A 12,743-nucleotide genomic window follows, 5' to 3' on the forward strand; every position below is an offset into this window, starting at 1 on the left:
CCACTATCCCACACTCTCCCTATAGCCGTATATAAATCCCAAACTAACGTCACAGCCTGATGGGAAAACTAATCTCACTGCCAACACTCCACAGAAGTCAAAATAAACAGTAGCCTGCATTTATATAGCATAATACAGTAATATTGGAAGGGTGCAGGACTGTGATCAAATAAAATCTGACACATGGGGAGAGATTAGCTCAAATGCTCAAAACTCTTGTTCTGTATTAAGCAGTTACCAGGCTTCAAACCTCCCATTTTGTCCTCATAGTCCTTTATTAATCCAACAATAATCCTACTGTCCCATTTGTTTCAAAAACAAAAACAAAAATTGCTGGAAAAATGTAGCGGATCCGGCAGCATCTGTGGCGATAAATCAGAGTTAACATTTCAGGTCCAGTGACCCTTCCTCAGCGAATCGGGAGGATTGTCATTGTGAATGAGAGGGCGCAGATTTAAATACTTTGCTAACCGAAGCAAAAGCAATTGGAAAAGAATCATTTTCACACATCGATTGTTTTGCACCTGGAAGGAGCTGCCAGAGAGATTCAACCAGAGCTTTCAAGGGGAAACTGAACAGTTCTGTGAGTAAACAAGGTGTAGAGCTGGACGAACACAGCAGACCAAGCAGCATCATAGGAGCAGAAAGGCTGACGTTTCGGGCCTAGACCCTTCATCTGAGTAAATTCAGGAAGTAAATGGGCAAAATCTCAGCAGACAGGAAATGATGTGGTTCTGCTCTAAGGAAGAATAGAGGAGCTGAATATTATTTAAACAGATAAGAACTGTGGAACAGAGGGATTTCTCAGAATCCCTACAGTGTGGATGCAGGCCATTTGGCCCATTGAGTCAATATTAACCCTCTGAAGAGCATCCCACTCAGGCCCATCCCTCTATCCTATCCCCGTAACCCTGCATTTCCCATGGCTAACCCACCTAGCCTACACATCCCTGGACACACTATGGGCAATTTAGCATGGCCAATCCATCTACAGACTGTGGGAGGAAACTGGAGCACCCCAGGGATACCTGCACAGACTCAGGGAGGACATATACAGTCACCCAAGGCTGAGGATTGAACACAGGTCCCTGGTACCTTGAGGCAGTAGTGCTAACCGCTGAGCCACTAATGTGAATCAAAATGAATCACAAAAAGATAGCATACAAGCTCAGCGGGTAATAAGGAAGGCCAATGGAATATTGGCCTTTATTTCAGAGGAGATGGAGTGTAAAAATAGGAAGGCTTTGAGAAAACTGTACTCATCTGGAATACTGCGAACGGTTTTGGAGCCCTTATCTGAAGACACATATACTGGCATTAGAGGCAGTCGGAGAGGTAGGTTCCAGGTAGCGGTGGGGGGACAGTGTTATGAGGAGAGGTTGAGCATACAGAAGAATGAGAGGCAACCTTACTGAAACATACAAGATTCTTAGCAGAGATTGTAGGAAATTTGATAGGGTAGACGTGGAGGGGATGTTCCCCCTTGTGGGAGAAGCTAGGATCAGACAGCATCATCTCAGAATAGGGAATTGCACATTTAAGACAGAGATGGGGAGGAATTTATTTCCTCAGAACATAATGAATCTGTGGAATAATTTACCACGGAGGGCTATAGAGTTTGGATCATTAAGTATATAAAAGGCTGAGATAGATTGGCAGCACGGTGGCTCAGTGGTTAGCACTGCAGCCTCACAGCGCCAGGGACCTGGGTTTGATTCCAGCCTTGGGCAAATGTCTGCGTGGAGTTTGCACATTCTCCCTGTGTCTGTGTGGGTTTCCTCCAGGTGCTCCGGTTTCCTCCCACAGTCCAAAGATGTGCAGGCTAGGTGGATTGGCCATGCTAAATTGCCCATAGTGCCCAGGGGTGTATGGGCTGTAGGGGGATGGGTCTGGGTGGGATGCTGCAAGGGTTAATGTGGACTTGTTGGGCCGAAGGGCCTGTTTCCACACTGTAGGGATTCTTAAAAAAAAAATAGACAGATTTTTAATAAGGAGGGGTTAAGGGGAAAAGGCTGGAAAATGGAGCTGAGGAGTATCACATCAGCCACGATGTTATTGAACAGCAGAGTAGTGTCCATGGCTGAATGACCTCCTGTTGTTCCTATGGTCTTATCTGGAAGGTAAGAGTGTGTGGGGTTATCAGGAGAAGGCAGCACAATGGCACAGCTTTGGGTTAACAGAGCTTTGCCTCCTTCCTTGTGATGAGAGGAAGTGCTCTAGTCAGTCCAGGCACAATCCCACCATCTCAGAAACAATACAGTCCAGATGGAGACCATTCAGCCCATCACTGGCTCTTAGGTGAGCACCATGGCTTAGTGCTGTTCTCCAATCTTTGCCCCGTAGCCTTGCTCACTATTTTTGTTCAAGTTGTCACCTAATGCCCTTTTGAATGCCTCAACTGAATCTCTCTCCAACACATTTTCAGAGAGTGCATCCCAGACTGAAACCATGTGTTGTTTGGAGTTTTATTTTTTTCCCTCACTTCTAATTTGTTTCTTTTGTGAATTACTTTGAAGCCTTGCCGTCTGGTTCTCAGAGACTGAGAGGCTGCTGCTAATGATATGTTCAGGAGGATAAAATTACCGTTTGGTATCTCGTGCGACACTGGTATCCTCTCCAGTGATTCTGGATTGTGCGAGCCGCAGACTTCAGTCTCAAAAAGGTCATTCTGTCAGAGCAATGAAGAAATGAAAATATCAAAGTAAAACCATTCCAAATCGCCAACTCCACATCTAATCTTACCTTTTGTGCCTCGGTGTTGCCAATACTCTTCACCTAACCACTGAGACATGTCATATAAGGCAACGGTCTGAAGGAGCTACTATAGGGCAGCACCGTGGCTCAGCGGTTAGCACTGCTGCCTCACAGCGCCAGGGACCCGGGTTCAATTCCACCCTCGGGTGACTGCCTGCGAGGAGTTTGCACATTCTCCCCATGTCTGCGTGGGTTTCCTCCGGTTTCCTCCCACAGTCCAAAGATATGCAGGCCTAGGTGGATTGCCCATAGCGTTCAGAGATGTGTGGGTTATAGGGGGATGGGTCTGTGTGGACTTGTTGGGCGAAAGGCCTGTTTCCACACTGTAGGGATTCTATGCATCCAGATGTAGAAGCAATGTAAATAAACAATTGAATCAGAGTAAACTACAAGGTTACAACTTGACACACAGCCTTGCAGGTGGTTATAACATTTCTTAGGAAGCAGGAGGGCAGAATTCACTGCAAATTTCTAACTTCAACATAATTTCATAACCGCACAATAAGAAATTCATTGTCAAAAATGTGAGGTAAGTCTGAAACAGTCTTGCAATGATGATCTGTTTTCCTGTATTTTGGGTGGTTTATGAGTGTGAATTACTCTCGAATTAAGGTCCTTTGGATCCTCAAGTCAAAACAGACCTTGAGGCACTGACAGAGTAAATTTGATGATGAAATCAGTGGAAACTACTGGAGTTAAGTGAGGAATCTTCCACCTGTTGAAGCCAGGGAGGCGCTGACTCTGGCAAAGAGAGACCTAGTGCAATAGATTCAAATAATATTGCTCATGACACTGATGTTAACATTAACGGATCAATGATAAAACTCTTCACTCAAAAACTCCGACAGCGAAGATGAAGGGGTGAACTTAATTCCAGGTTAGTTTGGGCGCAGATTGCCATCACAGTGTTCTTAAGGAGTCGGTGCTAAGATGCCTTCCAGATAGACATCTCACTAAGCTGCCAGTTGATACTTTTAAGTAGATAATTAATAAAAACCAAGTCTAGTGCTGCAGGGTGACCAGTCTCTCGGTAGATAAAAACAACTTATTTACAGCAATACTTTTGGTTCATAGTTGGGTTGCAATCTTTGCTGACAGCATGTTTATTATTTACCTGCCGTTGATGGTATCCTGTATTAAATGATGTTGTGCCGCACACTACCTCCCCTCTCTGCTTGCTTTGTTTGCTCTCTCTCTCATCACAGAAGATTTAGGCAACTGAAGAAGCCATTCAGCCCATCAGATCTGCACTGGTCAATGCAAGGCTCTAATCTTACCTTTCTTCATTCGCTCTGTAATCAGCTCTTCGACTGGAAATCCAAGTAATCTTCAAGTATGGTGAGGATTTCTGCCTCAGCATTCCTTTCAGATAGTGAGTTCCACATCCCTAATGCCCTCTGGGTGAAACATGTTAATTCATCTATTCATTCGCTGGCTACGCCAGCATTTATTGCCCATCCCTAATTGCCCAGAGGGCAGTTAAGAGTCAACCACATTGCTGTGGGTCTGGAGTCACATGTAGGCCAGACCAGGTAAGGATGGCAGTTTCCTTCCCTAAAGGATATTGGTAAGCCAGATGGGTTTTTCCTGACAATCAACAATGGATTCATGGTCATCATTGGATTGTTAATTCCAGATATTTTATTGAATTCAAATTCCACCACCTGCCATGGCGGGTTTCGAACCCAGGTTCCCAGAACATTATCTGGGTGTCTAGATTAACAGTCCAGCAATAATACCAATAGGCTATCACATCCTGCCCCCCAAGTTAATTCAACTCCACCCTACTCCATCTACTAACTAAGCTTGTCCCTCCTGTTCTACTTTAGCCCCATTGACCCAATCTTACGCCCTCATAATTTTATACACATCACTTACATCACCCCTGGGCTTACTCTGTCCCAGTGAAACCAACCACAGCCTTTCCAATCCTATCTGATACCTCATGTCTGAAATCTGGGGCCATAGTGACCAAGACTGTGCCTGGACCAAGACTGGATTTTGCTGTGCTGTGCATTACCCATCACTAGATTGAAGGAAACGACCAGCTTTCTGTTGTCACATAATGTTATCTAATGGGTGGCTCACTGCTGCCTCACATCAATAGGGACCTGGGTTTGATTCTAGCCTCGGGCAACTGTCCATGTAGAGTTTGCACGTTCTCCCTGTGTCTGCGTGGGTTTCCTCCAGGTGCTCTGGTTTCCTCCCACAGTCCAAAGATGTGCAGGTTAGGTAGAATTGGCCATTCTAAATTACCAATACAGGTACTTCTCCTATAACATGATAGTTGCATTCTTGCATGACCTCGTACCATAGAAAATCACGTTATAGGGAAATCGCTACACCTGTACAGCAGAAAGTTCACGTTATCCAAACAGCATCCACTATACATCAATTACGTTACAGCTAATTCGCGTTAACAAAACACGAGTTATAGCAGAGCTACCTGTAGTTTCCAAGGATGTGCAGGCTAGGTGGGTTAGCCACGAGGAATGCAGGGTTGAAGGGATAGAGTAGGGGGGAATGGGGGTGGGTCTGGGTGGGATGGTCTTCGGAGAGTTGGTGCACACTTGATGGGCCAAATGGCCTCTTGCCGCACTGTAGGGAATCCATGAGTGCAGGACTGAGAGCAGAATGCATCATTGCCAGAGGTTCTGCTCAGCAAAGCATCACCCCATGCTCCTGTGGCTCAGGCACTGGGGTTGAGTGAAATTGTGCACTGGGAGATCCCAGTTTTGATGGGAAGGAGTTAATGGAATGAACTCCATTTCCAGGAAGGTTATTGACAAAATGAGCCTGCTGATGTTTTAATTTGTTGCAAACAGAGCAGGGGACAGTACTCCAGCATTCTGACTCTATCACGGGTTCCCTGAGTTTGAAGGTCTTTATAGAGGGTAATCCTCTCTTATTGACTCTATCCCAGCAGTGGGACAGGCAGCTTTGTGCCCGGTGGGTAAGGGACGGCTGGGGCAGATGTGGATCTTAAAGCATTGCGAAGGACTCAAGTCTGACACGCAACACAGCGCTCTCTGACTCTGTCTTCCAGGACGTCCAAAAGAACGCTCACTTCAATTCTGCACCCAATCAGTTTCAGGGGTGACACCCACACCTCCCAAGAGAAAAACGTCTGGTTTTCAGATACTTCCAGTTTTCAGGAGGCAGGATTTAGACAATGTAGCTAAAATTCACCAGTTCTGACAACATCTTTGGATGTGGAGGTGGACGAGGTCAGAGGTCGCACAACACCAGGTTATAGTCCAACAGGTTTATTTGAAATCACAAGCTTTCAGAGCCTCGCTCCTTCATCAGTTGACCTGCAATAGGAGCAGCGCTCCGAAAGCTTGTGATTTCAAATAAACCTGTTAGACTAAGACCTGGTGTGGTGTGAGTTCTGACCAACGTCTTCAGAAATCTCCTTTGCACCCTCTCATATCTGTGGTGACCAGAGCTTCATAGGAACATATAAACAAGGAACAAGAGGAGGCCACTCTGCCCTTCGAGCCTGCTTCCCCATTCAATAAAATTGCAGCAGACCTGATTTTAACCTCAGCTCTGCTTTCTTGCATTTCCCTGATAATCTTTCAGCCACTTTGTCATCAAGAATCCACCTCCCCCTATTTTGAAATTAGTTCAAGATTATTCATTCACTACATTTTAAAGAAGGGAATCCCAAAGACTCACAACCCGCTGAGAGAAAACATGTTTCCTCATCTCTGTTTCAAATGGGTGCCTCTATATTTGTAAACTCTAACCCCGAGTTCCAGCTTCTCCCACAAAAGGAAACATCCTTTCCACATCCGCTCGGTCAAGTCCCCTCAGGATCTTATATGTTTCAATTATGTCACCTCTGACTCTTCTAAACTCCAGAGGAGTAAGGCCTAACCTGACTAGCATTTCTTCACAAGGCAGTCTGCTCATTCCAGGAATTAGTCTGGTAAACTTTCTCTGAACTGCTTCCAATTCATTAACGTCCTTCTGTAAGTACAGTGACCAATACTGTACAGTACTCCAGTTGCAGTCTCACCAATACTTGTTGGGCCGAATGGCCTGTTTCCACACTGTAGGGATTCTATGATTCTATGATTGATTCAATACACTCTATAACTAAAGCATAACTTCCCTACTGTTACATTCAACTTTCCCACTCAATAAAACATAATATTCGATTAGTTGCTCTGGCTGCAGACTAACCTTCTGTGATTCACTCACTAGAAAACCAATCTCCAACGACGTAGGTAGATTCTTGATTTATTAAGGGGATGAAAGATTATCTGGGGTGTGCAGGAATGTAGATCTGAGGTCAAAATCAGATCAGCCATGATTTTATTGAATGGCAGAATACATGTGGAACTCAAAGCTGGGTTCCAACTCAAATTTTACATAGTTCCATTATAATCTGCTCGCTCTGTGCCACAACTAATGATCAACACAGGGGCATAACGCATTGTGCAGAATACAGTGAAGATTGTACAGTACAAAACAGCACAGGGCAAAGGTATTTCTGGGGGAGAAGTGGGGAATGAAGTTGATGGAACCCACCTGTCTTTGAACCCCCACAAAACTTTCAGAATCATCATGGCTTTCGCTGTCAAGACCCTGTCTCGCTCAAGCCCCAGGATCAAGTGGTCATTCTCCTGCAAAGAAAGTAGAACATTGAAGGACTGCACAGGGCATATAGCTGGTCAGCGCAGGGTGGGAGAGAGGAGCAAAGGCGCATGGAGGTCACAGCAGGACTTTTGCAGAGTCATGGATTCTGTAAAGTGTGGGACATCTCACAATAAAGAAAAGAAATCTCATTGTGCCCCAGGGTCAATGGGGATCCTGTAACAGAAGCTGAAGTCAGCACTGGAGGCAGGGATTTGTTTTATTCCGAGCTACCACAGGGGTGGACGAAATTTCGAGAACTTTGTGCCAAATAGGATCAGCGTCTTTCAAATGCTCGTAGCATTTAATACAGCCGTGATTTTGCATGTGGTGTAAGTCTTTATAAGTAAAGACTGGATGAGATTTAGCCTCCTCCTCCTCCCCTGTGTGGAACTCATCATGAGTTGGCAGGTGCCGGTTATGGGTTGAGCAGAGAGATGAGGGTTACGCTGTGCAATCCCCAATTTCAGTCCAGGGTCTGGAGCCTAGAGCCTGGTGCCTGGGGCCTGGAATTTGAGGCTTGGGGCCTAAAGCCAGAGGCCAGATGTCAGAGTTCTGGAACATGGGGCTTGAGGCCTGAGACCAGAGGCCTGGGGCCTAGAATTTGGGGCTCGGTGCCTGGGGCCTGGGGTTTGGGGCTTGGGGCCTGTGACCTGAGGCCTGGGGCCCGGGGCCTAGGGTTTGAGGCTCAGGGCCTGGGGCCTGGGGTTCGGGACTCAGGGCTTGAGACCTGAGGCCTGTGGCCTGGCTGAGCCTGTGGGGTCTGGTGCACTCTCTGATGGAATGACACCACACATCTGCTGGACCAGGCAAACGATTCTGGTCCCAATGTGACTTAGCAGTGGATTCTTTCCTGTGTCTTTTTATCATCTAACGTACCGGTATTGTAAAAGTTTCATGTACATAAGAATAATCCACAACTTTAATTGGAAATATGTTCAGCACGTTGTAGGGAAGAAATGTCTCCAGCTCTCCCTCCCTGTACACAGTACCCCAGATGCAGTCCGTGTATAACTGAAGCATAACCTCCCTATTCTGATATTCAATTCCCCTCACAATAACAAAAACATTCTACTGGCTTTCCCGATTACTTGTTGTAGCGGCAGACTAACCTTTGTGATTCATACACTAGGACACCCAGATCCCTCTGCATCTCAGAGTTCCACAACCTCTCACCATGTGGATAGTATGCTTTTTTTAATGCTTTCTGCCAAAATGGACAGTTTTGAACTTTCACACATTATTCTCCATTTGCCAGATCTTTGCCCACTCACCGAGCCTTTCCATTTGTAGGGTCCTTATATCCTCTTGCCCCCTCACATGGGGAGATAGGGACAATGGTAAACTGAAGGAACTGGGGTCAGAGACACAATGTGGGAGGGGACAGAGGGAGGGCTTTGAGTGGGTGGGGCCGTGATTTAATCTCTTTGTTAGTTGATACCTCTCACTGCCATGGGACTCCCCACTTTATATAAAGGTAAACAGACTGGCCTGGTGGAGAATAGGTTCTGTCTGCGATACACACAAATTCTTCAAAGCCATTGGTCTCTACACCACCTTGAAGAAGATCTTTGTCTTCCCTATCTTCCAGTCTCCGTCGGTTCCGAGCGTGGATTTGGCAATTTCTTTGCAACACAAGTGCGCAACGTCCTGCAAACAGAGAGAGGGGGGAGTGCCATGATTCACGGAGGGATAGGAACAACAGTGACACTCACACAGATAGATTGGGAATGAATACCGAAAGAGCTGCGGATGCTGCGAATCAGGAACAAAAACAGAAGTTGCTGGGAAAGCTCAGCAGGTCTGGCAGCATCTGTGAAGAAAAAAAAATTCGGAGTTAACATTTTAGGTCTGGTGGCCCAGCTCTGAGGAAAGGACCCGAAACGTTAACCCTCGTTTCTTTTCTTCACAGATGCTGCCAGACTTGCTGGGCTTTTCCAGCTCGATTGGGAATGTGACATCACAAGGTTTCCACTGTGGGCATTGGCTTCATTGGGAATTATTTGTACTTCTGTAGCAATTCCAACCTCTAATTGTTGCTAATGGCTGGAAACTCCTCCATGGGCTAACTGCCCATGTGGCAGCGTGAATGTTAGAACAGAGAGAACTCTGGTCTGCTCAATTATCTCCAAGCAGGTTTGAAAGCCAGCACATTCTATATTTGCTCCAGTTCCCCCTGTTAAAATGTTGCCTCTGTGAAGGACACCAGTTCTTAGGGAGGATATTCATGATACTCTGCTCAGCCATACACTTCCCACAAGTTGGAAAGAGACAGCAAACGCTGCCTCAGGGTGAGAGTTACAGGCATAGTAGGAACAGGAACATGCAGAAGATGAAGTGAAACTAACGAAAAAGAGGATATAGAACAGTGAGGTAGTTGAGGCTAAACGTTTAGAGTGACAGAGCATAAACTGTGCTTATGCGGTACCACATCACTGCACGACAGGGAGAAACAAAGATCACAAAGTAGGTCGTGCACAATGACCCTTGGCCCATTCGACAGCATTCTGTAACAATATCAAATCACATGTCACCTCATGACAGAATCGTTGACATTCAATGGTGTTACCATCACTGAATCCCCCATCCTAGGGGTTACCGTTGACCAGAAATTCAACTGGACTCACCACCTAAACACAATGGCTACAAGAGCATGTCAGAGGCTAGGAATACTGTGGTGAGTGACTCACCTCCGGACTCCCCTGACCACAAGGCACAAGTCAGGAATGTCTAAAGACTGTTGTTTTTCTTAAATGTTTTGCCGTAGCTTTAATTATGGTTGGAAATGAGGAAACAGCATTTTAAAAAAACCTGGATTTCTAAAGCATTACTGTATGTTTTTGAAAGCAAGTCACCTTGTTAATGCTGTTTACATACATAGCTGCTGGTTCCCAGCAGTGGTTGAAGTGTAGTTTGCAGGTGAACTGGAATCGAGGAAGTGGGGGAAGTGTACAAATGGCACTCTGGCCAACAACAAGTTGTAACTGGCCTGTGAACTGGTGACCAGCTATCAACGATAAAGGCCCTCTGCTTGCCAACAATTACAATATCATGGTTCTCAGATACATGAACACATTAGGACTGTGAACAACATAGTGAGTAATTATCTTAACTCCACAGTAGAGTCATACAGCACAGAAACAGGCCCTTCAGCCCAACTAATCTATGCCAACTGTAATCCCAAACTAAACTAGTCCCACCTGCCTGCGCTTGGCCCATATCCCTCCAAACATTTCTTATTCAAGCCTTTATCAAAATGTCTTTTAAATGATGTAACTGTGCCCACATCCACCACTTTCTCTGGCACTTCCTCCTCATCCCACACACAAACCACTCTCTATGTAAAAAATGTTGTCCTTCCTTCTCCTCTCACCTTAAAAATATGCCCCCTTGTCTTGAAATCCCCCAACCTAGGGAAAAGACACCTGCCATTCACCCTGCCTGTCCCTCTCATGATTATATAAACCTCTATAAAGTCACCCTGCCACCTCATATGGTCCCAGTGATAAAACTCACAGCCTATTCAGCCTCTCCCTATAACTCAAACTCTCCTTTTCCCGGTGACATCCTGGTAAACCTATTCTGTACCCTCTCCAGCATAATTATATCCTTCCTGTAGTAGGGTGACCAGAACTGGACACAGTACTCCAGAACAGGCCTCACCAATGTCCTGTACAACTTCAGCATGACTTCTTCATTCCTATACTCAAAGGTCTGAGTATTGAAGGCAAGCGTGCTAAACACCTTCTTAACTACACAAAATGCAAGGAATTATGAACCTGAACCGCCAGGTCTCTCTGTTCTACAGTTCTCTACAATAATAGCCTCTTTAATTCTGAAGAAAATCAATTTATCTTTCCTTCAGCAGTTGCTGTAAGCTGTGGCTTTTAATTATAGCTCATCCGCTTCATCCTCAATCACAAAGTCTTCACTTTCGACAGCCAGTTCTTCATCCAGACATATGGAACAGCCATGGGAACCAAATTTACTCCCTAATATGCCAACATTTTCATGCACAGGTTCGAACAAGGCTCCTTTGCTGCACTGAACATCCGATCAACGCTATACACCAGATACATCAATGACATTTTCTTCCTTTGGACTCATGGTGAGGAATCACTAAAAAAACTACACAACGCTGTCAACAAGTTTCATCCCACCATCAGACTTACGTGGACTACTCTTCAGACTCAGTCTCACTCTTGGACACACAACTCTTCATCAGGGATGGACACCTCAGTACCTCACTCTATTGCAAGTCCATAGGTAGCCTCACGATGCTGCACTTCTCTAGCTTCCTCCCGAAACATATTAAAACAACCATCCCCTAAGGACAAGTCCTACACATACACAGGATCTTTGGGAAGAGGAGGAACAAGACAGACACCTGAAGGTGTTGAAGGATGCCCTCATAGGAACGAGATACAATGTTCAACTCAACAATCACCAGTTCCTATGTGCCACAGTGAAAACCCATAACGACCTCCTCAAGAGACAGACACGGGATATGTCCGATAGGGCACCCTTCATCATCTAGTACTTCCCAGACGTGGAGACACTACGCCATGCTCTTTGCACCCTTCAACATGTCATCGATGATGATGAGCACCTCACTAAGATCTTCCCCACGCCTCCACTTCTCACCTTCAAACAGCTGCCAAACCTTAAACAGACCATTGTTTGCAGCAAAATACCCAGCCTTCAGGACAACATCGACCACAACGCTATACAACCCTGTTATGGTAACCTCTGCAAGACATATCAGATCATTGGCATGGACACTACCATCACACGTGGGAACACCACCCACCACGTACACGGCAGATGCTCATGTGTTTCAGACAACATTGTCTCTCTCATACGCTGCAGGCAAGGATGCCCTGAGGCATGGTTCATTGGCAAAACCATGCAGATGCTACGACAATGGATGAATGGACACTGCGCAACAATCACCAGACAGGAATGTTCCCTCCCAGTGGGGGAGCACTTCACCGGGTCAAGGACATTCAGCCTCGGATCTTCAGGTAAATGTTCTCCAAGGCGGACTTCGGGATACACGACAATGCAGAGTCACCGAGCAGAGGCTGATAGCCAAGCTTGGTATCCATGAGGACGGCCTTAACCAGATCTTGGGTTCATGTCGCACTATAGGTGACCCCACCGCACTATACACTCTCACACAGACACACACACACAGACACACACACACACACACACACAGACACAGACACACACACACACACACACACACACACAGACACACACACACACACACAGACACACACACACACACTCTCTCACACACACACACACACACACACACGCACACACACACACACACACAC

The 12,743-nt window shown here is 45.9% G+C and overlaps 1 protein-coding gene across 1 annotated transcript in view; it reads right to left on the reverse strand.

The window, feature by feature from the left end:
- LOC109915178 (unconventional myosin-VIIa-like) overlaps nucleotides 1-12,743 on the reverse strand; it is a 108,028-nt gene that overhangs the window by 39,477 nt on the left and 55,808 nt on the right. The window contains exons 14-16 of the mRNA XM_048604142.1: nucleotides 8,956-9,048; nucleotides 7,294-7,388; nucleotides 2,584-2,668 (exon numbers count right to left, since the gene is read on the reverse strand). Of these exons, the coding sequence (XP_048460099.1) occupies nucleotides 2,584-2,668; nucleotides 7,294-7,388; nucleotides 8,956-9,048 (273 nt within the window). The remainder of the gene's footprint in view (nucleotides 1-2,583; nucleotides 2,669-7,293; nucleotides 7,389-8,955; nucleotides 9,049-12,743) is intronic.

This window comes from Rhincodon typus, chromosome 13, assembly GCF_021869965.1.
Source record: "Rhincodon typus isolate 14 chromosome 13, sRhiTyp1.1, whole genome shotgun sequence".
Lineage (NCBI taxonomy): Eukaryota > Metazoa > Chordata > Chondrichthyes > Orectolobiformes > Rhincodontidae > Rhincodon > Rhincodon typus.